Source organism: Notolepis coatsorum (genome assembly GCF_963971535.1).
Source record: "Notolepis coatsorum genome assembly, chromosome: 9".
NCBI lineage: Eukaryota > Metazoa > Chordata > Actinopteri > Aulopiformes > Paralepididae > Notolepis > Notolepis coatsorum.
This window is the reverse complement of record NC_140173.1, coordinates 114,404,919-114,430,997: the sequence shown is the minus strand read 5'-3', so window position 1 is coordinate 114,430,997 and position 26,079 is coordinate 114,404,919. Positions and strand designations below refer to the sequence as shown.

At 41.8% G+C, this 26,079-nt stretch overlaps 1 protein-coding gene across 2 annotated transcripts; it reads right to left on the bottom strand.

Annotated features, from left to right (window-relative positions):
• Positions 1–1,582: 1,582 nt before the first annotated feature.
• On the bottom strand, positions 1,583–23,963 carry LOC311234977 (uncharacterized protein). 2 transcript variants are annotated; one of them, XM_084322287.1, is made up of 8 exons: positions 23,625–23,963; positions 11,477–11,613; positions 10,443–11,010; positions 6,080–6,815; positions 5,667–5,749; positions 5,468–5,555; positions 4,917–5,035; positions 1,583–4,104 (listed from the first exon to the last, which is right to left on the bottom strand). In XM_084322287.1, the coding sequence occupies exons 1-8, from the start codon at positions 23,868–23,870 to the stop codon at positions 3,301–3,303; spliced, it is 2,781 nt and encodes a 926-aa protein (XP_084178413.1). In that variant the 5' UTR covers positions 23,871–23,963; the 3' UTR covers positions 1,583–3,300. The 2 variants fall into 2 exon arrangements, with proteins under 2 accessions (XP_084178413.1, XP_084178414.1); XM_084322288.1 differs by having other exon boundaries at positions 1,583–4,101.
• Positions 23,964–26,079: the final 2,116 nt, after the last annotated feature.

Genomic DNA, 26,079 nt, shown 5'->3' with positions numbered 1-26,079 from the left:
CTTGAGTGGCCCAGCCAGAGCACAGACTTGAACCCGATTGAAGATCAATGGAAATATCTGAAAATGGCTGTGCACCGACGCTCCCCATCCAACCTGATGGAGCTTGAGACGATCTGCAAAGAAGAATATTGCACTACCACCCCTGCAGGACTTACACAATAGGAGGTGCAAATCCAGAGCCTGCTGAATAATGAAGGACCCTCACCACCCCAACAATAGCCTGTTCAAGCTGCTGCGGTCAGGCAAGTGCCTCCGCCTATATGCAGCAAGAACAGACTCAGCTTCTTCCCCCAGGCCATCAGAACACTGATCTCTCCACACACAAACCACACATCCTGCACTCTCTCACATACAAACTCACTACAGGTCACTTTAAACACAAAAGAAAAGGTAACTTTAAAGAAAAAGATAACTGTTTTTTTGTATAGTTAGTATAGGATAGTTATATTATAGTATAACTGTATATTGTATAGTAGTGTATATAGGACTCATTACCTTTTAATTTGGAAGCTTAGCATTGTATTGTATTTTATCTTAATACTTTTTATCATGTCTATTTTATTATCCATTCTATTGTATTCCATTATTATTTGTATTTTTGCACAATCAAGGCGGGCATGGCCACCTTCATTTCACTATATGTCTCGTATGTGACAAATAAATCTCTTGAATGGGAGAAACTGCCCAAAAATAGGTGTGCCAAGCGTGTAGCATCATACTCAAGAAGACTGGAGGCTGTAATATCTGCCAAAGGTGCTTCAACAAAGTATTGGGTGTTAATACTTATGTTTTTTCTATTTATGTTTTTTTATACATTTGCAAAACAAATTATAAAACCTTTTTCACTTGGTCATTATGAGGTATTGTCTGTAGAATTTTGAGTGGAATTTTTTTTGAATCCATTTTGGAATAAGGCTGCAACGTAACAAAATGTGGAAAAAGTGACTGGGGATGAATACTTTACGGATGCACTGTATTTCAATGAACAATGATGGTAATTAATTAAAATACTTGTCGTTGACTGATCGGAAAAATATTCCAGCATCCAGGTCCCTGGACTGTTGTCAGCCTATAGCAGTTTCATCCAAAACGGCGCTATAGTTTGCGAGATTTGGTGCATACAGAGAAACGGACACTCACGTAACGGATCAGATAATCCCCACCAAGCTTCCGCATGGTGGAAATAAATTAGTCCCATCAACACATTAAAAAAGGAAAATATCGGCACTACTGAGTTTCTTGTCCATCTCCAATAGCCAACAGTAATTTGATCATTTAGTTCCATCTATTGCCTTGAAAGAATTAAAGTTCCTAGTTCAACTAATTTTAACTTTGACTAAGCAAGCAAGGAACGCTTCTTCCAACAGAAGGCAAATTATGTCCGTTTTGTGTGGTTTTGAATGGTGAATGAGACACCTTTTTTGGTGCATATGTGACCACGCCTTAACATGATGAGATGAGACAAAGATTTGACTGCAGTTGAAACACTTAATATAATATTTTCTGCCTCTGGTCATATAATCAAAGAATACAATCTTGTGTGCTATTTTGTAGCATTAAGGATGCACATGTGGGCAGATAATAAAAGGAAATGGTAACTGAATTTAATATAAGAAAATGTAACATAATAGGCAGCACAACATCATTATTGGTCCTAGACTAGTGAAATATCTATACAAAGGTCAAACCATAGCCTAAAATGATAGGGTTGTAAAGTAAGGACTAATTTCACCAAGGGGATCAATAAAGGAATATCTTATCTAATCTTATCTTAAGATAATCATTAATGGCTAAATATTCTGGACATGTGAACTGCTGCAAACCAAAGCAACTATTTAAATGATTAAAAAGGTAGATTCAGGAATGTGAGGGCATACTTTACCCTCACATTTGCCTGACACGTCAGAACCACGGAACACTACATCAGAACCATGGAACAGTACACAAGCTCTACATCGAAAGCTCCACATTCCTTGGGTCTGATGTGTCAGGCTGACCCCAAATATATGAAAATAATGAATCCCCAAAGTGAAGCTGTAAACACCTGTAGGCACAGCATCAGTGTGTGCTCAGGAGTATCTACTTTTTTAATGATCTTTCTCAGGCCCATCACACTTTTGAATACACATTTTATCTGAGATTTACTGTAATTGAGTTACTTGGGAAGAATGAAGTAAAACATAACTTGGGACTTCCGACTTCAGGTTAGAGACTTACTGTAAAACTTCAATTAATAGCTCAGGCTTTTCTTTGCTTCAATCCCTGAACTCAAGCCGTCTATATTTGGGACAGGCCTCTAATTATTTTCGCTACTATCAAATTGTAAATTGTTGTAGAATATTACTTGTATAAAAATGTGTCTATCAAATAGCATATCAAGTACGAATCATTCACTGGATCTCACTAGTGAGTGTAGAGAGAAATGAGACTTGCCTCTCTGTCCAGTTCAGCACTGAACGCCTATTGCTTATTAACAGCGAAGGAGTGCGCCGAATGCTTCCGCGTTTTCCCTGATTGGCTGCGACACGCCAGCGGCAGGCGCGGCAACCGCAGAGCGGAGCGGCAGAGCTTGCGGCATTATTTAGCCGTAAACCGCCATGATTCTCATTCAAAGCTTAGCTCACCTGGCAGCGCGGCGGTCCTGCGGTCCGTTGTTTCAAGTTCGAATCCCATCATTTTTTTTTCTTTTCTTTTTTAACGTGTATTCTTTCGCCGGTTAAGGTTAGGCATGGTTAAGGTTAAGGTTAAGGTTAGGCATTGTTTCGGAGTTGGTTAAGGTTAGAAAGGTTAAGTTTAGGCGCTGTTAAGGAGCTGGTTAAGGTTAGAGTTTGTCTTAGAGAATGGCAATATTCTTTCTATGGTTAAGGTTAAGGTTAGGGTTAGGCATGGTCAGCCTATTTCCGCACTGCCGCTCTCTCGCGCTGCCGCGGTCACATGGTCACATTGTCACATTCTTGCACTCCTCCGCTGTTAAAAAGCAACACGCGCACTGAACAGCACCCAGCCACAATACAGTGCTGCTGGCATATACAGGCTGCCTCTCGCTGTCCAGGGCAGCACCCAGCCACAATACATATATTTCTTTTTTGTACTGCTTCGCAGCGTCAATGGCTGTCGCGGCTGGCCTTTCTTTGTCAAAGGTGTAGCCATACCCGGCCAGTAAAAGGGACAGGCATCTATCATCTCTGGGACTGCTTTTAATTGAAGTTTTACGTAAGTGGCACATATGGCCCAGGTCCAGGAACGTGCAGAGAATAAAACCAGACATGTACAGCACAGTCGCTATGTCTTAACCCCCTTTTATTTCTTCTTTTTCTTATCCTTTTTGTCTTTCTTCTTCTTTCCCTTCTTCTTCTTCTTTGGTGATTTTCCTTTAGATGTTTTTCCCTTCTCACCATCGCTGCTGTCATCACCATCATCCTTTTTGTTGCCGTCCTTACAGGGTTTTCCTTTGCCGTCTTGTTGGATTTTGCCATGCTTCCGCACGGTGGGACCCGCAGAGGCAGAGCTCCTCGCCACTCTGCTCTTGTCCACCTCCTCCACCCTGGTCTTTGGAGGAGGGCTTTGCCCACGGGAGACCGTTATCATCAGACTCTCGTTGAACATCTTGTCCTTCAAATAGATTTGGTCCTGTCCGTTCCTGTGGCCCCTGGGGTCCTCGTCGACTTTTCTCTTGAGGTCCGGGCGTCTGTGTTGTCCCTCATCTCTCGGGTCTCGGTGGCCCCTCTCGTCTCTGTGGTAATCACCACTCTGGTGACTAGAGTCTTTCTGGTCTCTCCTGTCCGGCGGTCTGGTGGGTCTCTCGTAATCACCACTCTGGTGACTAGAGTCTTTCTGGTCTCTCTTGTCCGGCGGTCTGGTGAGTCTCTCGTAATCACCACTCTGGTGACTAGAGTCTTTCTGGTCTCTTTTGTCCGGCGGTCTGGTGAGTCTCTCGTAATCACCACTCTGGTGACTAGAGTCTTTCTGGTCTCTCCTGTCCGGCGGTCTGGTGGGTCTCTCGTGTCTGCTACTGCTAGTGCTAGTGCTGCTGTGGTGATGAGAGAGTCCTTTGTCCTGTACGGTGTGACTGTCTGCGTGTTGTCCTTTGTCTGTGTGTTTCTGCTAAAGACATACAAAAACAATCAATATCAACCTTATAGCAGACCAACCTCAAGCAACGGAGTGCTGAGATTTAGGGTAGGAGAATCATCTTTTTTATGTTTATTTCTGCCCCTCAAGTGCAACTCTAATTGACTACTTCCAGGCTCAGTAGATCTTTTGACACAACAGGAGTCTATTCAGATTCAAGTATTGGAAATTAAACAAGTTAAAATTATCTTGATGACCCAGACTGGTCTGCAGCTAGACTGGCCTAGATCTGCAGATTGATTTTCTGATCAAAACAGGCATACAAACATGCCAATAGTTATGCAGTGTTTCCCCCAGCTTTACTATACATCTTTAGGGTAAGATACAGGATACTGCCTAACTGGGTCACTCCCATACCAACGGTTAAACTAGCTGCCATACGGTCAAAGATACTACTAGACAACACACTCAAAATGAGCGGGAGGTTTCCATGTGCTATTGTTAACACTGTAAGATCGCTGGACACGTCTCAAACTAACTTGTTTTGCGCTGGATTTACAGGTCAGAAAAATTTGTATTTAGTGTCAACATGTTCGGAAACACCTTCAACTTGTAAGGAGAACGTCTGTGATTTCTATGGTAAAGAAAACAAATTGCTACATTCGGCTAAGTCCTCTACATTTCATTGGGGTGAATGGAGCCTGTGCCCACTAACCTTTTAAAGTGGAGTCAGTAAGCCTGCCAATTCCGTGACGAGTTATAGGAAGTAACAAGGACTTGGTGCAGAAACAGAGAAGGCTGTGAAAGTGGTATTGTGGTGCACAGGATGTTAGATGGGTACTCACTCTGCTAGAATCATTGTGGCGATGGACATCTGCATGGCTTTCAGCAGCTTTCAGATCTCCCAAGAACTCCTCACACGTCATGCAGTAAAACCCAATCACAGGGATCAAATAATCGCACCCTGCAAATTCACAGGAATAAGCATTGAGTCTCAAAACAAGTACAGCCAACTTTAAAATGGGTATTCCACTGAAGTTTACTTTTACGTTATAATACTGCATTTCGAAATCCCCCCCCCCCTTTTCACATTAAAAAAGGCCAATTTCAGCGGAATAAGTCTTAGTCACAAAGAGTTTCCAACTGATGAATGACAAATAGGTATTGAAAATGTAGGTGATGTATTCAGAATATCTGATTGTAATAATCTGGAAGGGGGAAAGCACGCCAGCCGAATAATGACAAAACAAATGGGCTATATGTATTAAATTATTTCGCGTAATAATTTTGAATTTAAAACCAAAAGTGAACAAGGGGTTGAGGATTAGGAAAGCACTGTATGTATCAAAGTACAACCATTAGCAATAAAATGATTCTATAGATATTAAAATAGCACCTTCATCTTTGAGCAATTCTTCCAGCTCCTTCAGCAGGTGTTCCTTCTTCTGCATCCCCGCTTTCTTTTTATTTTCCTTGTCATCAACCTGGCAAGCACAAGCCAGACTCAAAAATGCTGTTCTCACCATTTTTAAGCATTGACGTGAGTAATTCAGGAAAATAGCGGTAAGATAATATTACAGCTTGGCAAATATTACCTTATTATTATTATCTTTGTTGGAGGGCTTTTGAGAATGGCAAGCGCCATGTGGATCGATTTTTGCCCGATTCTCCTTTGTTGCTTTAGGAAAAAAACAAAACAGTATAATCGTACATACATTCTCCAATATGAAATACAAGTAACGATATAAAACAAGACAGCATCTGCATCAAATCAGGTGGCATCGTTCTGCGTTCACACTGAAGAGCAGATCTAGGGTCAGTTTTCACAGCCGCAAAATCTTATCCTTGACAATTGGGAGAAAAATGCAAAAGAAAACAGATTCATCAGTCTCCTCTTATTCTGAATATCATCACATCATTGAAGGCATGACATGTAAAACGATACAGCACTGCAAATCTGACATGATACAAAATCAGTCACATGTTACTCGTTCAACTGTTGTCTCACCTTTGATTAAAGACTGCAGTGACTGCAGTGCTTGCCATACGTTTGTTTGACCCAGTGCTGGTTTGATGAGGGCCGGCGGCGGTGGTGGTGCTGCCCGAGCCTGAGGCCCGGGGGACGGTGGAGGAGACGGCAGCTTCCCCTCCTTCCTCTGCTCCTGAAACTTTTCCATCATCTTGTTGATGTCTGCTGTGCCCAGGTTCAGACCAATGTTCTTCAACATGCCTTTAATCTTCTCAAACTGCTTCACGTCAGGGGTATGGGAAGTGGGCTCCTGCTGAAAACCACGTTCTCGCTTGGGGGCACTTTCACTTGGGGAGACCGTTTGAAGGAACTGCTTTACATCCAGCAGGTCCCCTAGGCTACTGAACATAGGAGGTTCGTTCTCAAGATATGACTGGCTGCTGGTCAGGGAAGGCTGAGATTGTATGGGCTGGGGAGCGGAGTGTGCTTGAGACCTGAAATGTGGTGTGAAAGGTGCAGCAGTGGCAGGTTGTTTTTCTCTAAAGTCTCCCTTCCCATAAAGGAATGACTCTTCATCATAGAGGTCTTGAGGTTTGACGGGTGCAGAGTCTTCCTGGCTGCTTGCCTGTATCCAGGAGAAGTCACTGCCCACCCTGTCATGGGGGAGGAGCATGCTGTCGTCCATTTGTCTCATGTGCTCCTGTTCACAGAGCAGACTGTTTATCTTTGCATCCTTACCTTGACTTAAGGCCTCTTCCATACCTTGACTTGAGGCCTGTAAAAAGAGAATAAATGACCGCAAAGGTTCAGTCCTAGTGCTAATTCCTGCTCATTGACAGTCTTCTCAGGTCAGGTCTCTGTGCTTCATACTGAATATCCAGCTTTTACTAGTTTGCCACAAAAGTAATGTCAAATAATGGAACTTTTTAAAGAACTAAAACACACCCAGTGCACCAAACGCAAACAAAAGGCTTTGAGCATCTATTGGGGCAAATCTGATTGTTATAATTTTTTTATTAAAACTACCATTGGATCCTTTAAATTTGTGCCACAGCAGTAGTTTGACTTAAAAATTATTACATAAATACTCACATTTGCCCCAATAGACTGTCCTAGCTTTTGGTGCACCGTGGAGGAGTATGTTTAAGTGCTTATACAGCCTGAGAAGCGCTCCATTATTTTACATTACTTTGTGGCTAAGCAGAGCTTAGTATCCAATATGAAGCAAGCATAGGTTAAAGGGACACTTCACCAAAAAACTATGCCGATATATTTAGCACATAATCTCACACTGCACACATCAGGGACATTGAATCCCTGTGTTGTTAATTATAGTTCCATGAAATGATGTAGATGAAAAAATTGCACTACCTTTGATGACCAATAAGCCACAGCAAAGTGTATGTTTAAGTTAACGGAGGTCCCACCTAAGTGAGTTTTCTTCTGACCACCAGAAGGAATTTCTTCTAATTAACATTTTGAATTCGGACACTAAGAAAAATCATAAAAAGGTTGTCATTGATGAGAAAGGTAATGTGAAAGACTTTCAGTAACCACCATAAAAGGCCTGTACCTCATTGGATGCTGCAGTTGTCAATAACTCATGAGAGGCTAGGACAGAGAAATGTACCATACGACTGAAATTGCCAGTTAAAGGACATATTTGTGTACATTTGACCGTGATCATGGATTACCTGCCCTTCTTTAACTCAATGGCCGCCAACAACGAGTCAACTCGTTATAGCCCGCCAATCGAATACTGCCAACAACGAGTATACTCGTTATTGGATCGTTATTTCTTTCATTCGCTATTTCCATTCATAAACATGCAGGCAGCTGTGTGTTATCACTGGGGATGGGTCTGAGATCGCAAAAGTCCAATATCGTCGCCTAACGCCTTGCGGCCGCTATTGCACTCCATTTGAAAAGATGTGGCTTTTTGTCTGGGCCGAGCTGCGGCGTGCGGGCGGGGTCTAAATTCTCAGACAGGACAAGCGGTTATAACGGATGCATCGACGAGGGTCACCCGTGGATTACGTTGGAAACACGCTCGCGATCAGTACTTGGAATGGCGATCAGATAATTGGATTATTCTTTTTGCAGTACATCATAGACAAGGTAAGGGCTATATGTTATCAATCTTGCGTTGATCGGATAATTCTTTCCCCACGATCGGAGCGTGTGACTGTGGTGTGTGTGTGGCGTGTTCCGTTGGTTGCGATCAAAGCATGGAGGGGCGGCTCCCCCCCCCCCTTTCATGCATCCATGATGAAACATAATACAGATAATCTAGCGTTGATTTCAGATTGATTATTGATCCAGGCGAGGAATGGCACGATTTATAGTGAAATGCAGTAAAACACCGTTTTTGGCAGAGTTTCCTGGGATTACACAGGATCACTCTAAAACTATACTCATATTCACCACGGTCTAAAACGGGAATGTATTGATGAAAAAATTATCTGTTTTTTGCATATTGACCGGAAGAAACTCAATGACAATCGACTATATCATTAGATCCATAGCTATAATATTTAATATAGTTTTAGCACTATACAAACACCAGCATGTACCCCCATTTCATTACAGCGCTGGCACACACGGCCATACGCCCACAGCGACCTCTGGCGTCCAATGAGTTAAGGTAAGTGTCAAATATATAAATAAATAAATATTTGTGTGAGTAACAATGTATTTTACTTGAGACTAATGAATTTCTTCCAGTCACCTTGTGTGCGTCTTCAAAACTCAACCCTTCTCACATCACCAGCAAGCTAAGGCTGGACGGTATGGTCTAAAATTTATATCACAGTATAATTTGAAGCGTAGACGGTAACGGTATATATCACGGTATATTCATTTATCTTAAAATGTCTATATAAATGCTTCTGAAGGGGTAAAACACTGGTATGTAGGGCTGGGCGATATAACGATAACGATAAATATCGCGATATATTTTAATAATCGATATCGAATATCGAAATTAAAAAAAAATCGTTTTTTTTTTTTTTAGCTGCAACAGGGCAGTTTTAAAACCAGAGACAGTGGACAGACTTGTCTTTCTTGCCTGCAACTTAAAGTAATGGCTTTGCTTGTCCAAATGACAATACTGACCAAATTCAGATTTCTTTTTCTCTTGTCCATTTATTTTGTTTGCTTTCTAATTTAAAATACATTTTGAAACCGTCTGTACACAGTAGGCTATGTGTGCTAGCAGAACTAGACTCCAGTCACGAGTCACAGTGCACATGTGCGGTGGTTTGTCCACCAAAAAAGCGCCAAAAGATCGAAAATAAACTAGCAGAGCCAGAACTGTTCAACTCCTCTGGAGCCACAGCCAGCAGAGAAGCCGGTTTACTTTAGCTTTTAAACCAGCTGCAGCCTGAGAAATGGAGTGTGAGGGGATGTAACACTAAAGATGGCGGCAATGACAAAGAATTGCTGCAAAATAAACATACATCTGTTTAAAAAAAAAAAAAAATTATTTTATACTTATAACAATTCGATAATTATCGATATCGAGAAATAAAATAAAATTATCATATCGTTATCGCGATATGATTTTTTTCCATATCGCCCAGCCCTACTGGTATGGCAGCTATTCTAGGGATGCCCCGATCGGTATCGGCCGATATTCAGTATAAATATGAGATCTGTGAATTCAGATAATGCTTTATTTTCGCGGATCAATGACACGCGCAAAAAACATGATCCAATTATCAGCGGAGTTCTAGCTTGCCGTCTTCTCTGAGGCACACACAGCTGCTGCTCCACGCCTTGCCCCTCCCCCTCACAGACCCATGTCAACAAATGCTCCGGCAAGAGTCGAGTGCAGCTCCTCTTTCAACATAACAAGCATTAAACAAAATGGCCCAGTCGACTATTCACTTTAGTTTAATGCATGAGGCGTTGTCTAGTGTTATCTAGCTACTGATAGCTCCTGATATCAACGTCCGATATCATCAGTTTGGTATTCGTTTTCGCAGGTTGTTGGCTATCGTTGGCTAACTAGCTATTGTTGTTCCGTGAGCTAACGTTAGCTACCTAGCTAACGTTACTGTTTAAAATGACCCAGTCAACTATTCACTTTAGTTTAATACATGAGACATTGTCTAACGTTATCTAGCTGGCTAGCTACTGATAGTTAGCAAGTGGAGAAAAACTCGGTACAATTACACACTATGCAACGACCACTGCAAACGGCGAGTGAATCGTCAAGTAACGTTAACGTCATTGCTACTGCTGTGACTAGCTGCTCTAGTCTACCAGTCACAAGGTATAGTGAAAATCCATACTGTAGCGCAAATTCATACCGTATACCGTTTATACCATCCACCCCTAGCTAACACCTTGCCAAAGCCTTTCTAAAAGATCATTCTTATATACGATGAAAAAGTGTTACCTGTACAGTGAGGATAGCATCCTTGAGGGAAGGCAAGCTGTGTTCCAGTTCCTTGCTGTTCATAACTTGTTTGAGACCCTGTAGCAGGTTCTTGTTGCCCGTGGACACACGGCTGCCACAGGAACCCTGGCTCGGGCTCCTCTTGCTCCGGTGCTCCCTGGCACTGCTTTTCCCGCGGCTCCTACTCCTGTCTCGCGGCCGGCTCTTTCCTCGGCTCCGGCTCCTACTGCGAGCCTGGCTCTTACTTCTGGCGCAACTCTTCCCGCGGCTGCGGCTCGGAGCTCGACTTTTACTCCTTGCCCTGCTTTTAGCTCGGCTGCGGCTGCCACTCTGGCCTCGGCTTCTGCTCCGAGCGCGGCTTCTGGCACGGCTCTTGCCGCGGCTGCGGCTACGGCTTTTGCTCCTGGGCCTGTGTTTCAGAAAGTCAAAGTCTGACTGGACCGCCGCCTTCAAGGCGTTTGCCGACATTAGCGCTTCGGCCAGGTTCTGCGCCATATCCCCTTTGAGATAATCTGGGAGTGGCTGGTTGGCCGCAAGACATCTCAAGAATTCTTCTCCAGCCTTCTCACTGTTGAAATAAGTAGAGTGGTTCAATAATATCACCAACAAAATCATAACTGTGTTGATCTGGGTTCACCAGCCTGCCCCATAACAAAACAACAAACAAATTTAAGACGCATGTCCCAGTTTCAGTGAGCAATTACTTAAAACATATTATACTATATCTTATATCATCATGAATCACTGGGAAAAGTCCCAATCGTCAACGCATGTAAATGGCATCCAAGCCTAGATATTATTTTTGTCTCCCATGTTAACTACATTTAACTAATTTAATTTGGTTTCCTCATTTATTTGACTAATAATTGAAAACGCAATTATTAATTAATAAATGATGAGTACTTGTTTAGTGAAGGCAAGGATCACCCTTTTTTTGGGGTAGTTTGGTTAACGGATGTTTTAACCAAAACATTTTAACAGGATATTCGAATGCCTTCACAGGCTCATCCCTACTCTCTACAGACACAACACACCTGTCGTCTCTTGGAGGTTCCAAAGGAGGGGGATTCCATTGTGGCATGTGAAGGTGCTGCTGATCCGCTGGAGGGAGGATCTGTTGGCTTGCCAGTGTACTACGGTCTATGGAGAAGCTGCTACAGTGGGGATGAGTCTGGCGGAAGTATTCAACATTCATATTAAAGTATTTACACAAGGAAGCAGAATTGTGATACCATCGTTTTGAAAAAGGTGTAAGACACCACTCTGTGTAGTAATGTAGCTTGCTCCATTATCCTGGTTTTGAGCATCATGATGACCAAGCGGTCTCATTTTCTATTCACAGAATTATCATAATGCATGCATTTCCTTCCAGTGTGGCAACAACACCATAGAAATAGTCCATTGGCTGGCCATGGCTATTATAATCACCTGTTATTTGATTAGAGAATCACCTGCCAGTGACGGAGGCGATGTCAGAAGATTCCTTGATAGAATAATGCCCATTTTCCACTGCATGGTACCTACTCGACTCTACTCTGCCTTTTCGGTTTTCCATTGCCAAAACGTGCGGATGGTACCTGCCTGGTACCCGGTACTTTTTTAATACCGTCTTTCTCGAGGTTCCTTCCAAGCGAGTAGAAGTGGACAGTGGTACCAAAAAAGTGACGTGAAACACTGAAGACCACTGATTGGTCAGAAGAGAGAAGCGTCACACGTTGGAGCGTCTGCATAAAAACAGAAACCAGCCATCTTTAATGCCTCGCGTAGGATTCATTATTTGTTTGCAGCAGGAACAAGTGCAATAAACAAAAAAGGATACATTCACTGTGTATTCTGCCTCATTTATTGATGAAACAAAACCAACATCAACACAATTTACCACTGAGCGGAGAGTTTACTCTCACAAAAAGATTGCTGATTTGTTAGCTTATGTGGTTTTACCGTTAGCATTGCGGCTAGCGTGCACAGATCAATATAACTCGCTATTGATAGTTTGTACTAGTAACGTTAATGCTAGTAGAATAGACACAACGTGACTCGTGAGGTAATCATCATCATCCATTTTAAACTAGTTATTACCTAATGCTAACGTTAGTAGAATAGACACGAGAGTAACGTTAACGCTAGTAGAATAGACACGAGAGCTAACGGTAACGTTAGTAGAATAGACACGAGAGTAACGTTAACGCTAGTAGAATAGACACGAGAGGTAACGTTAACGTTAGCAGAATAGACACACCGAGAGTCTGGTTAATGTTGTTATTGATTGATTGATTGATTGATTGAAAACTGTATTTACTCTGGCTTGCTCCAAACCCTCACGGACATAGCTATGCTCACAGAGCTCTCATGCTGTACGCCAGCGGCCCGCCTCCCCACACGGAGACAAGCGGAGTACTACCTGCACAGTGGAAAAGGAACGAAGTACCAGGTACCTAAAGCGAGTAGAGTAGGGTCGAGTCGAGTAGGTACTATGCAATGGAAAAGAGGCATGATAACAGTACCCAAAACTTGATAACTGTATTGGTGGGCTGGCCTACCTTTACAGGCTTTAAACAAGGCTTTAACCAAACAAGCCCCAGTCTTTAAACAAGCAAGCCCATCTTTAACCAAGCAAGCCCCAGTCTTTAACTTAGGCCCAGTCTTTAATCAAGCAAGCCCCAGTGTGGTGTCCATGGGGATGTGTTCTCACGGTGACTGACAGCTATATGGTTCATATATACTGTATATAAATATGGTTAATCTTAAGACTACGGTTGAGTGAGGGTGATGGGTAGGAGGAGGCATGGAATGGCAAGTGGGAGGTTTGAAAATGATGACCAACAGATTGAATGGAATAGGGATGGGAAATTGAGAACTGGTTGCAAATTGTCCGATCCATCGAAATCGCATGCCTCCCAGCCAGAATGTTTTTCTGACAGTTGCGCATCTGGAAACTTGTAACAGGAAGGAGTCATGGCAGAGAATGAAGAAACGGTCCAAATTGCGGCTTCATTTAAAGGGGACATGCATTGCTATTCCTTTCACTATTTGGGCAACTTTACACAACTCCTGTGAGTCTATGGAACACATCTGTAAAGTGTTTTTAAAATAAATTCATTGTTTTATATTTTTAATCAATTACTCAAAAGCAAAACATTTCGACTTCAAGATTCCAAGCTGTGTTGGCCTGGCTCTGCCCATAAGCGCTTTGAGTGACAGTCGCCCACAGTCTGCGACTGACACAGAGAGAGGTAGAAAGATTGAGGGTGAGGGGGATACTAATTAATTTCGCCGCAGGGGGGCATAATCCCACGGGACAATGCATTGGTAACTTGTTTCAAATGACAATATATACCGCTGTGAATATTATTGCATGGATCGGAATATGGGCGTGGGAGTCAAAGATATTTTGACAGTGATATCCCAGGGAGAACATTTACAACACACTCCTGCGCGGTCCCTCTCTCTCTCTACCAGGGAGAAGCCTGACGCGCACACACATTTACACACTCCTGCGCGCGGTCCCTCTCTCTCTCTCTCTACCAGGGCCGGTCATGTTGTGTGTAAAATGTGTGTGTGTGTTTGTTTCCCTGACAGCAATATTGTAAGCCGTCATTTGAGGCTTTATAAAAGCAGCACAATGAACACAAATCTGTCAGTGCAGAGTCCGACCTCATCTTGAATAACAAACAGCATTGCTTGTTGTAATTAACAAAGAGAGGCAGAGTTGATTCGGCAAAAAAAAAAACAAAAAAAAAATTATTATATATATATTCGAATTTTATTTTCATATTCGTTTGGTTTCAGAAGTTTGGTTGTCTCTCACCTGGGGCAGTGCAGAGCCAAGTTATAATGAATCTTTTTAGAAGGCTCTGGGGCAGTGTAACGCATAATTATGTTTATTATATATATCTATGGTGTAGCGTATGTTAGCGGGCCTCCGTCATCTTACTACACTAGTAAGTATATATAACTATGGTGTAGCGTATGTTAGGGCTGCACGATTAATCGCTTTTTAATCGAAATCGCGATTTGGAATGATGCAATTATCAAATCGCAAAAAAAACAATAATCGCATTTTTTTATTTTATTTATTGAACCAGATCAGTTTGGGAGAGGGAGGTAAGGGGTTTTAGATAAGTGTGTTGTGAAGTTTAGACTTCAGAGAGGGAGAGTAAAGTACAGAAAAAAAGGTACCGTTGGGTACCAGTATCGATTCCCAGGTAAAAAGAAACATTTTAGGCTCTGTGTCCTGAAAAGACCCACCGCGTAGGCCAGATGCAAGCCGCATTTTACAATAAACCTCTGTGAGGATGCTTAAAAAATTTATTATAATCGCAAAAATGTTATCGCAATCGCAATATCTGTCAGAAAAATTGCAATTAGATTATTTCCCAAAATCGTGCAGCCCTAGCGTATGTTAGCGGGCCTCCGCTATAAGAGTCTGAGGCGGAGTCTCAAAAGAGAATGTTGAATATTTATTGTACATTAAAAATCACAACAGAGCCTCTGCTACTAGCTAACTGAACCGGAGCAGACTGGATAGCAAGTGAAACAACGTATAACGTCCGTGCGGAACCAATGTCCCAACAACCTTTCCATGGGTGAACTCATTGAGCATAGTTGTCAATTAATGATACTAATACTAATCTATACATTATACAATCACCTGTTGTTGAATAAATACCATTACTTTCTAGTTATTACAAAAAAACAGTATATATAAAACAGTATCTAGCTGTAAAAAAAAATATATATATATATATAAAAAAGTTTTATAATATAATTATTATTATTATTATTATTTTTAAAATGTATGCACTGGTATCGGATCAGTATCGGTATCGGCCGATACCCAACGCTTAGGTATTGGAATCGGATGGGGAAGGAAACAAATGGTATCGGAACATCTCTCGTTCTTAATCTTATGCATGCCTGGTGATACTAAATCCAAATTGAACTCGGCCATTTGAAATATAAGATTTGGCACAATCCATAAATGTGCGAATTGGCTATAATAAAGGTAATTTATAAGCCTGCTATTCTATATTCTATAATAATATTTCAAATTGCATTGGTCCGGATGGGAGAATTCAGTTAGTGTATCGACAAAACCTTCTGTTTAATCATCTTCCCTTTATTAATTTCCTTAGATTTTTCATGTCTGGTCATTATTAGCATGGTGTTATTCACTGTCAAAGATGCAAAGAAAAATCATAATTCATATTCTCCTTTGTTTCATCACAATTTAAGCAAGCCTAGTAATAGACAATATTTCTGACACTGGGAATACATTCACTGAGGTCCATAGATGTCCCTAGATACCAAGAATATGCAAATTGACCTTGTAGAAGTGGAGCAATATTCCATTTACTTAGGTATGTATTTTAAATCAAATCAAATGTATTTGTAAGGCCCGTACACGTCTTCTTTAAACAAGTCAAGAAGAAACATAACAATAAGTCAAGAACAGAACAAGAACACCATAAGGTCCAACAAATTTAAAATAAATGCAAATAAATGAAAGAATGCAAGCACTCCCAGACATACTCACTAAAACCTAACAATAGGGAAACATTTTAGGCGGATTTTCAGAAAATAGGGCTCCGGGCTTAAGAGGTTAAAGGACATCTCTTTGAAAGAAATTACATTTTACAGTTTTTTTTTTAATTTCTTTTAAACAAATTATTATTTTGTATTATTTAACTATTTAATTATTATTTAGTTATTGCACTGCACTGGCAGTTGAACTGCATTGAAAAGAATAAACCTCATAACTGAACTGGCACTGAACATTGAACTGCACTGGCACTGTTTGCAGATGTACCGTTATTAAAGTTAGTTAAAAACATAATTTTGTATAGTTTTTTTTTTGTTAAATCCAAAAGGAAAAAACATAAAATCAGAGAAATCCGAAAACAGGAAAATTCATATCCGAAAACAGGAAAAGATTAAATGGATTTCATAGGGCCCTAGTTAAGGTGAGTTCATAAATTCACACTGAAAATCTGCTCCACTCTGATAAACTGACTCTTCGGTCAGAGCGTCCAATGTGCACTCTGAGCCCTCAGAATGTCCTAACAACTTGAGTGCTCTCGCTCTGACACTGGTTGTAAATGGTTATTAGTGTTCTATGTGCCTCCCTGTATTGTAAATAGTTCATATGCGTGTTGTCACTACTACTGTATGTAATTTGTAAATAAGTAAATGTATGTGTTGTAAATAAATATTGTTAATATTTATTTACCTAATTTATGTGCAATCGTTTAATTTCAGCTCAGTATAGAGAAATGCACGATACTAACAACCGCCTTACTGCGCGCCCCGCGACAACACTAGTAGTAATCAGTGTGTGTGAATTGTACATGGTAGCTAGCTACTGTTTCGCAACACTTTGGAATGTGTGCACCACAACTCCGCAGACTTACCAATGCGCAGACCAAGGAGGGTAAAACGAGAAGATGTCACCAAAGACAGTTACCCGTCATATTGCATCAACCATTGGGGTACGACTAGGGATGGGTACCGAATTCGGTACTTTTAAAAGGTACTACCGAGTAGGGCTGCAACGATTAGTCGACATAATCGACGACGTAGATTATAAAAAATCGTCAACGAGGAATTGTTGCGTCGATTAGTCATAAAAAATAAAAAATTATTATATATATATATATATATTTTTTTTTTGCACTACCTATCTTTGTGAAAGTGGCTTCTCAGCTCTGGTCCAGCCAGCTGAAGACTTCTTAGCTTAACATAACAGACCGACAGTAAGTTTGGGGGAACTAATGGGATAACTGGGGATGTTGAGGTGATGCTCAATGTCCAATCTGTTCCTCTGCTCTGTCTTCAGCTGGACCAGAGCTGAGAAGCCACTTTCACAAAGATAGGTAGTGCAAAAAAAATTTAAAAGATTTTTTCTATTTTTAATTTTTTTTATATAATTGTTTTTCGATAGTCGACTAATCGAAAAAATAAGACAGATTAGTCGACTACCAAAATAGTCATTAGTTGCAGCCCTACTACAGAGTATCGATTCACGTGAGTCAGATACCGTAACATTTAAAAAAAAAATAATTTGAAACCTTTTTTCTTTTCATGTCAACATTCACACGCACAATATACGCTTACCTAGGATTTGACTTGATTCAACAACAAAGCAGTCAGGGCAATGGCAAGCCGAAAACGGTCGAAAGTGTAGTTATTTGAAGTTAGACCTTCAAAGCTTTTTTTTGGCAATCGAAGCTTCGGAGCAGAGCTTCGATTTTAATTCGAAGCTTCAAAAAAAATTATAATAATATATTAATTACAATATATATATATATATATATTTTTTTATCTTATGTTGTGGGACTTGTACAGCACTTTGGTAAACTTTGTTGTTTTTAAATGTGCTCTATAAATAAAGTGGATTGGATTAATTAATTAAGTAGGCCCTTTCGTGACTGTGATGCAGCCAACAAGGTTTCACTCTGCTGCGCTGCCTGGGTGCAGTGGGGCTGCTCTCACAGCCAACGACATGACATTACATAATTATGTTGCAACCTTCGTCTATCAAGCAAACAATTATATTATATTTAATTTATAATTATATCAGACAATGCACCTACAAAAGCAGATGATTACAATTAAATTAGCCAACTTGGTAACACATTAGTCATAGCAGCATAGGCATAGCCTTATTAATGTTTTGTGTGGCGTCGCCGTCGTGTACAACGACGATATGTACGTTTTTTAGGTGATTTGACAAAGTTGTTGTAGAGGCATTGTCTTTGCATATTTTAAAGTGTAACCACACGTCTGATGACTTCTTCGTCGACATGTCTGCTGCACATGTCCTTGTTGTTTTCAACACAGATAATCTCCACGTGCTTGTTGTAGAGAGGTGGAGTCGAGGCGCCACTTACTTTCGTTTCATTGGAATGGAGGCGTAATTTTCTTTTTTTAACTTGGATTTTTTTATGTTCGAAGCTCGTGCCATCGAACGAAGCTTCGAAGCTTTGAAGTATTTAAGACAGCCCTTCAAGTTTGGATTTTTTTTTCACGGCTGAGGTAGGTAGATTACATTTTTAGAGACTAAAGTAGCAAAAAAAGGTACCGTTGGGTACCGGTATCGATTCACAGGTACCGGTACCGTATCGGTTCAAATGTGAATGGTACCCATCCCTAGGTACGACACATGTATGCAGTTACATTGTATACATTTGGTCCCCTATCAAGTATCATTCCACGAGCACAATCTGAGCATGCACCCATCTCCCATTGATGGCTGACTGGTGACTGGTACATTTATTAACCTTGGTGCAGACTAAGAGACTTGGCAAAAATGCCCATCAGGGCTTGACATTAAGGCTTGTCCGATTGTCCGGGACGCGTGAATATTAAAGGCAACCAACTTGTGTTCAGCTTTTCGTTCAGCATTTCTCTGATTGGCCACACGGCCAATCAATCAATCCACTAGCACGCGGCATTGCGGCAAGAGAGACAAGAGAGACAAGAGAGACGCGGCAGTCGCGGCAGAGTGCGCGCATGCGCATGAGGCTCCCCCAGGTGCTCTTGAGAGGAGGAGGTCCTTGTGTGTTTGAGAGTGTGTTTGAGAGGTTGCGTTGTTGGTTAATCACTTGTGTGTTTGAGAGGTTGCGTTGTTGGTTAACGTTGTTGGTTAATCACTTGTGTGTTTGAGAGGTTGCGTTGTTGGTTAATCATATCATAACTAAACTAACTATTTCGCGATGGACCCTGCCGCCAACGTTCAAGCTTGCGTGCCAGCACAGAGCAATTCGCCCACGGCCACGCCGCCGGCTTTGCACAACGCCGCCGCAGCAGCACAGAGGTAAGCCACGCGCGGTTCCATGTTCCATTGATTAACACCGCTACCTGCTGTGCAGAGGTACAGTAACAAGGTACAGTAGGTGTAGGTTACATGTTTCATTCCATTACCTGCTGTGCTGTAGGAACGCCGCCGCAGCACAGAGGTAAGCTACGCGCGGTTACACGCTCCATTGATTAACGCCATTACCTGCTACGCTGTATGCAAGCAGAGGTACAGTAAGCGCACATGTACAGTAAGGTACAGTAGGTTACAGGTTACATATTCCATTGATTAACGCCATTACCTGCTGTGCTGTATGCAAGCAGAGGTACAGTAAGTTACAGTAGGTAGGTTACATGTTTCATTGATTAACGCCATTGGCGCCATTACCTGCTGTGCTGTATGCAAGCAGAGGTACAGTAAGGTACAGTAGGTTACAGGTTACATGTTCCATTGATTAACGCCATTACCTGCTGTACTGTATGCAAGCAGAGGTACAGTAAGTTACAGTAGGTGTAGGTTACATGTTTCATTGATTAACGCCATTACCTGCTGTGCTGTAGGCAAGCAGAGGTACAGTAAGTTACAGTAGGTGTAGGTTACATGTTACATGACGGCTGCGCTTGCCTGCGCGTGGGGGCGCGGCCAATCAGAGAAAAGCCGAACACAAGTTGGTTGCCTTTAATATTCACGCGTCCGGGACAAGTAAAAAAAAAAGGGGGGGGGGAGAATACATTTTTTTTTATTATCTTTTTCCGCCCTCCTTTTTTCCGATTTTTCTCCCATCCCACTGTTAGTCGTTATGCCAATTCCCAACCCCCTTCCTGGTTGTTGCGCACTCCCCCTACTGTTGGTCCGGGAGGCCGGAGACTGTCACATGCTTTCCTCCGACGCATGTGCAGCCAGCCGGCAGCCAGCGCAGATTCTCACCGGGAGAGTGTAACGTGTGGAAGGTCACACTACCTCCCTCCAGATCCTACCCTTGCTGTGCAGGCGCCCCGACCGAACTGTAGGAGGACGCCCAGGACCCACCCATCAGCTTTCCCACCCCTAACACTGCCAATTGTGTTAGTATGAACGACCAGCCAAGCTGATAGCAACGGCGAGAGTTGGATTCGAACCCAGCGTCTCCAGCGTTGATGGCGAGCGCCTTGCCCACTACACCACCTAGCCGCCCGGCATAATACATTTTAACTTGTCCGACCGGACAAGTAAAAAAAAAATATATATATATATATATATATATATATATATATATATTCCCCAAATGAATAGTAACGTTATTCCATCTTATCAGAATGTTTAATAAAAGTTCCCGCGATACTGGCCATTCTCTCAGTCAAGGGAGCACTCGGAAACATGCTGCGATATTTGAAGAGGATCGTTAAAAACAGCAGAAGAAGATGGAGAACAGACACAGACTGAACACGAAACTGCATCCAACCCTAGTACAACCCTCGAGTCTAAGCCGGTGTTAGTCTATTGGAACTGTATACAGTAGGGGTGGGGGGGGGTTTATACGTAGTAGTATCGCGATACTTTGTGTGGCGATACTGTATCGATACAGGGACGCCAAGTATCGATATTTAATTATTCAAAAAAAAAAAGTGTATAAGGAAGTTGCATTGTTCATTTCAATACCTGTAATAGTACAGTAGTCCACACACATGTGCATTCAGTTAAGTTGGAATATGACTGTAATACAAACAGTTCAGTTTGTCAGGTACATGCAACACAGATTACAATGTTTACATCTGTCTGCTTGAGAAAATACCATGTGTTCTGCAATAAAAATTATTGAAGTGAGATGAACAACAGACTGAACTTTATTTTATTGGATAAAACATGTTGACAGTTTTACTTTGCAGTTGAAAAAAGGTAATAAATTATTAACACTTTGGTTGCCTTGGGTTAAATTAATGATATACCATAGGTTGCCGGCTCTATTTGTCTATGGAGAAGTACCCCTTCTTTGCATGGCTATAACTTTTTAAATTCTATTGCTACATTGCCATTATTAGGGCCCATTCAAAGTCCTATATGTATTGTTCATTGTGTAGCAACGTTAAACTTTTTCATTCACATATTCATAGTAAAGTATGGTCTAATGTATAAGTATGTTTTCATCTCTTTCTGCAGCTTTCTCCAGAACGTGATCTATAGCCCCAAATGCATTATATTGATGATGCAGTTTTATGGCAATCAGCGCGATATAAAAAATTCCAACTAGATGTACTTCTAGAAGTTACTACACGTCATCTGATGTTGACCGGATGGGCTAGGGGGCGTTTATAATTCCGTGGGCAGCGTTATACCAATCATCTAATGTGGGTCAAATGTTGATAATAGCAGTTAGTATCGAAGACGGTAACGTTACACGCTGAAACTCACCCCAGTCTCCGCGCGCCGTTGGGCGATCATCGTCGAGTTGAAATCTTATCATTATGGGATGTAAATTTACCCGGTCCATCTCCAGCTTGTATAATGGTATATACGTCCAAATCATGTTGTTTATCGAGTTATTGGCAATCGATCACTGTGTAGTGTGACGAGCCAGAGTCGCGGGACCTATAGCGAGCGCTGGAAGTACTACGGTCGTCTAGGACAACCTCTATTCAACATCCTGTTTGGCGATTGCGCCGATCGGCCACCAGATGGCGCTCCTGAACCGCCAGAGAGCTCAGTGGGTCCTGCTGGTGGATCTCAGGCCAGCGGAGGGGACATATGAATCCGATCGCAGATTTTTGAAATATTGATATAAGGACGCTGTACAGCGTCCCCCGGCAACTTGAGCATGGCCAGCAATGACGTGAAAAGACGTTTCATGGCAGTCAAAGTGTTAATTAAACATTTTTATTCGCAATACTCAGCGTATCGCAATATATTTAGTATCGTGACACAAGTATCGCGATAGTATCGTATTGTGAGGTCTCTGGCGATTCCCACCCCTAGTATACAGTAGTCAGCTACTAGTTAGCGTTCTAGCGTGATAGTGGGCTGCTTGCTAGCTAACGTTAGCCCTGTATGTGAAAATACTTTACACAGCAGTAATAGCTAACAGTTGAGCAGTTGATTTGATTGCAATGAAGTGTGTATCGTTCGCTCAAAGCAGCCCGCCCCATGTTAGCTAGGTCTATCTGTTATATTGACATGGCTTGACAACCGAGGTTAAAATTTTACTATATTGGCTGTTTGTTTACATGTTGTTTAATGCATCGGAGTCCAGCGTACAACTGTGTTTGTCTTGACTTCCGGACCTAGTGTGACGCACTTGTGAATGTGATCACTCAAATACGGCATCCAAGAGGCTCAAACGCAAACCCAATACATCACAGTGTCTGTTAAGACTACGCTACCACCAAAAATGCCAGTTTGGATTTCTGTACTTTTCACTACATGCTTTATTAATTCATAAACTATCCCATCAGTCCTTAAAATAATAGAGTTGCAAATATCCATAATAATCTACAAGACATAACAATATTTTTTTATTTTTATTTGTATGTCATAATGATTGTGAAATCTTTCCACCTGGGAGCCTTTTGACTAAATCAATTTATTTTCTCTTTCTCTACAGAAACAAAGACTGAGGCAACTGACTGAGATTTAATGCTCACGCTCTCTCTCTCTCACACACTATTACTCTGACAACAATATAAGAAAGGTGTTTCAATATTGTTATTGTTTTGATGTTACCTGTTGATCTAATGCGCCTATTGTTAAAAGAAATTATTTCAAATAAAAATACAATTATTTATTTGAATGGTGTTTATGGCAATAACATAACAACTATACCGTAATTACAAGCGTAGACCAGGGTTTAACCCCTGGTCGTCGAGAGAGAGCAGATGAGGATGATGAACTGGTGCTGATGGAGTGAAGATGAGCTGGAGGACTGATCATACAGTATATACCACACACAGTGTTTAAGTTTTTAAATCATAATAATTGTCCAAATCTTTTGTCGGTTTTATTTATTTTTAATAGGCCTTAATTTTCACAAGTCCATTTTGGACAAGTAAAATATCTGAGCCACTTGTCCGAAGTTAATGTCAAGCGCTGCCATAAACAGCTTAGATTTGGGGAAATGGAATAATCAGCTTCGTCAGTCCCTGCCCATATATAATTCCAGATTGATTGGCCAGCCCATTGAGAAATAAATGGATGCAGAGTTTTCCTCCTTTTATAGTAAGATATGAATATTATATAATTTCTCGTACGATCAAAATAAAGTATTACAGTCCAGTAGATGGCGGTAATGACCAATGTATGGATTCCAACCGCCGTTAAACTAAGCTAAGAAGAAGTTGCTAACGTTGTGCCCTAGCTAGCTAGCTAGCTAACCCCTCTTGTACCCTGAAAAATGTTAGCAACTGACAACTACTTACGTTGATGAAGTGATCTCCAATGGGTCCGCTGTGGCGGTAATGACTATCCGGTGCATGGGGTAAAAATGGTCGACAAGATGCAGGGGGTAAATGTCCAAGAGGAACATTAATGTTAGCCCGCGGACCGAAGGGCCCACCGATACGGGGAACGTTTGGGGGGCCTGGCGGCGGCCCGCGGGGTGACGGGTGGCCATATGGCGCAGGTCTCCGTGGAAATTCTCCTGGAGTTGGATAATGCCGATACATTGTCGCAGTCAAATGCTATTTCACTGAGACTAACTCACCCCTCCCCCCAAAAAAGAATGCATCAATGATCGTACTATACACTCTCACGCTGCTGTGTACATTATGGCTGTGCACTGCTGAAAAACAACCAGCCACCGGAAGGACAAAGTGCGGACCCGGAAAGACGGCGTTATTTCTAAACCTAGCCGCATTTCTGGCAAGACGCTCTCTGCCATAGATATATATATAGAACAGATGTCTATGCTCTCTGCTTGGCCGACGCCTGTTTCTACACTGGTTAAGATTAGGCACTCTTTCGAAGTTGGTTAGGGTTAGAGTTTGTTGTCTTAGAGCATGGCGATAGAACGCCAGGTAGTTTGCAGGCTGTTTGACGTGGAAATGGGCAAATACACAGCTCGTCACGGATTGGGTAAACGCGTCAGTGGCCAATCAGAGAGCGTCTGCCAGAAATGCGGCTAGGTTTAGAAATAACGCGGAAAGACTAGACCACTGCACTTCCGCGTTACATGGCGCTCGTGAGGGGGGGGGGGTTAAATGCATGAATGAATGTTGATTGATTGAAAACTTTATTAACAGATCTCAGAATGGGTTCAATACAATACGGCTCAATACACACAATTGTTAACTCATTCAGCGCCGGGGATTAGTCGGTGCCCTGTGGTCACATTGCCAAACGTTAAAATATAGGACTGAGTCACCTTGTTTGTAGAGTTATATATATATAACTATATTCTATATTATTGATTGAATTGAAAACTTTATTAACAGATTGCAGAATGGGTACAATACAATACGGCTCAATACACACAATTGTTAACTCATTCAGCGCGGGGATTAGACGGTGCCCTGTGGTCACATTTGCCAAACGTTAAAATATAAGACTGAGTCACCTTGTTTGTAGAGTTATATAACTATATTATATATTATTGATTGAATTGAAAACTTTATTAACAGATTGCAGAATGGGAACAATACAGTACAGCTCAATACACACAATTGTTAAGGGGATGCAGACCAGAGAAAGACTTTCGTCTTGTTTACATCAGGGTCCCCCATTTTCAATTAATCAGGACATATACATACAGATAGACAGATAGCTATGGATACAATACTATGGCCCATTTGACATCACCTATCTTCCGTTCAAAATGCAAAAAAGAAAAAAAATTCCATCCATACGTTCCCGTCTTATACCGTGGTGAATATAAGTATGGTTTTAGAGCGGTCTAGGGTAATTCTGAGTTAAAGCCCTATACGTCGATTCCACTATACACGTTGCCATGTCTTGCCTGTATACGCTATTATCCCAAAATCAAATCTAGATCATAGCTATTATGTTCCATCAGAGTGGTTTTGAAGGTGGGTATAGGGATTCACATTATTTTACGGCTGTGGGTAGGGCGTTCCACATTGTTGTGGCATAATTGCAAAACGTGTTTAGTCCCTTGTTTGAGCCGAATCTGGGTTGAGCATGATTTGTGGAACTCCCTCTGGTGTTGTGGTCATGGTATTCACTGACCTTTGGGAAGTATTTCAACATGTACATGGGTATCTTAGTGGTTGATTAGAACCACTTACATCAAGGCTCTAATCAACATTCATTCATTACCCCCCCCACCCGATCTCTCCCATGAGCTCAAAATACTGGAAGTGTGGCGGTGGTCTATCACCAGAGACCCAACTCTCTCTAGCTAACGTTACTTGTCACCAACTCTGGGAAAATAAGCAGACCTGGGACTCTACGAAATGAATGGAGCTATACGTAAAATAGCTTATACCAGTGTAGCACCCTGAATATGTGACTATTATTCAGAAGTGCTGACTTGCCTTTTATCTCCCCTTTGTGCACAAAGACATATTAACTAGTTTCCATTGATATTCTCTCGAACAATGACACAAGTTTCTCCTTCTCTCACCGGCTGGAATATGGATTATAAACAGTAAACTGAATCATATTCAATCCACCCAGTTCTTCCTGTGGGGCTAGTTGGCGGTACCAGCAGGGGGCGGCGGTGGCAGGCGGAGCGCACGAGAGAGGCATGAGGAGAAGCAAGTCAACTGAAACGGAAGTGGGGAGAGCCAGCCTCTTCGACGTTGGACTTGGACCTGGGTGGTCGTGTCGTTGGAAGAGCCCCGTAGTGGATCACGCGGGTGAACGTATTGAACTTGAATATATTACGGGTTATACTAGAAATATAAGCGTAGTAGC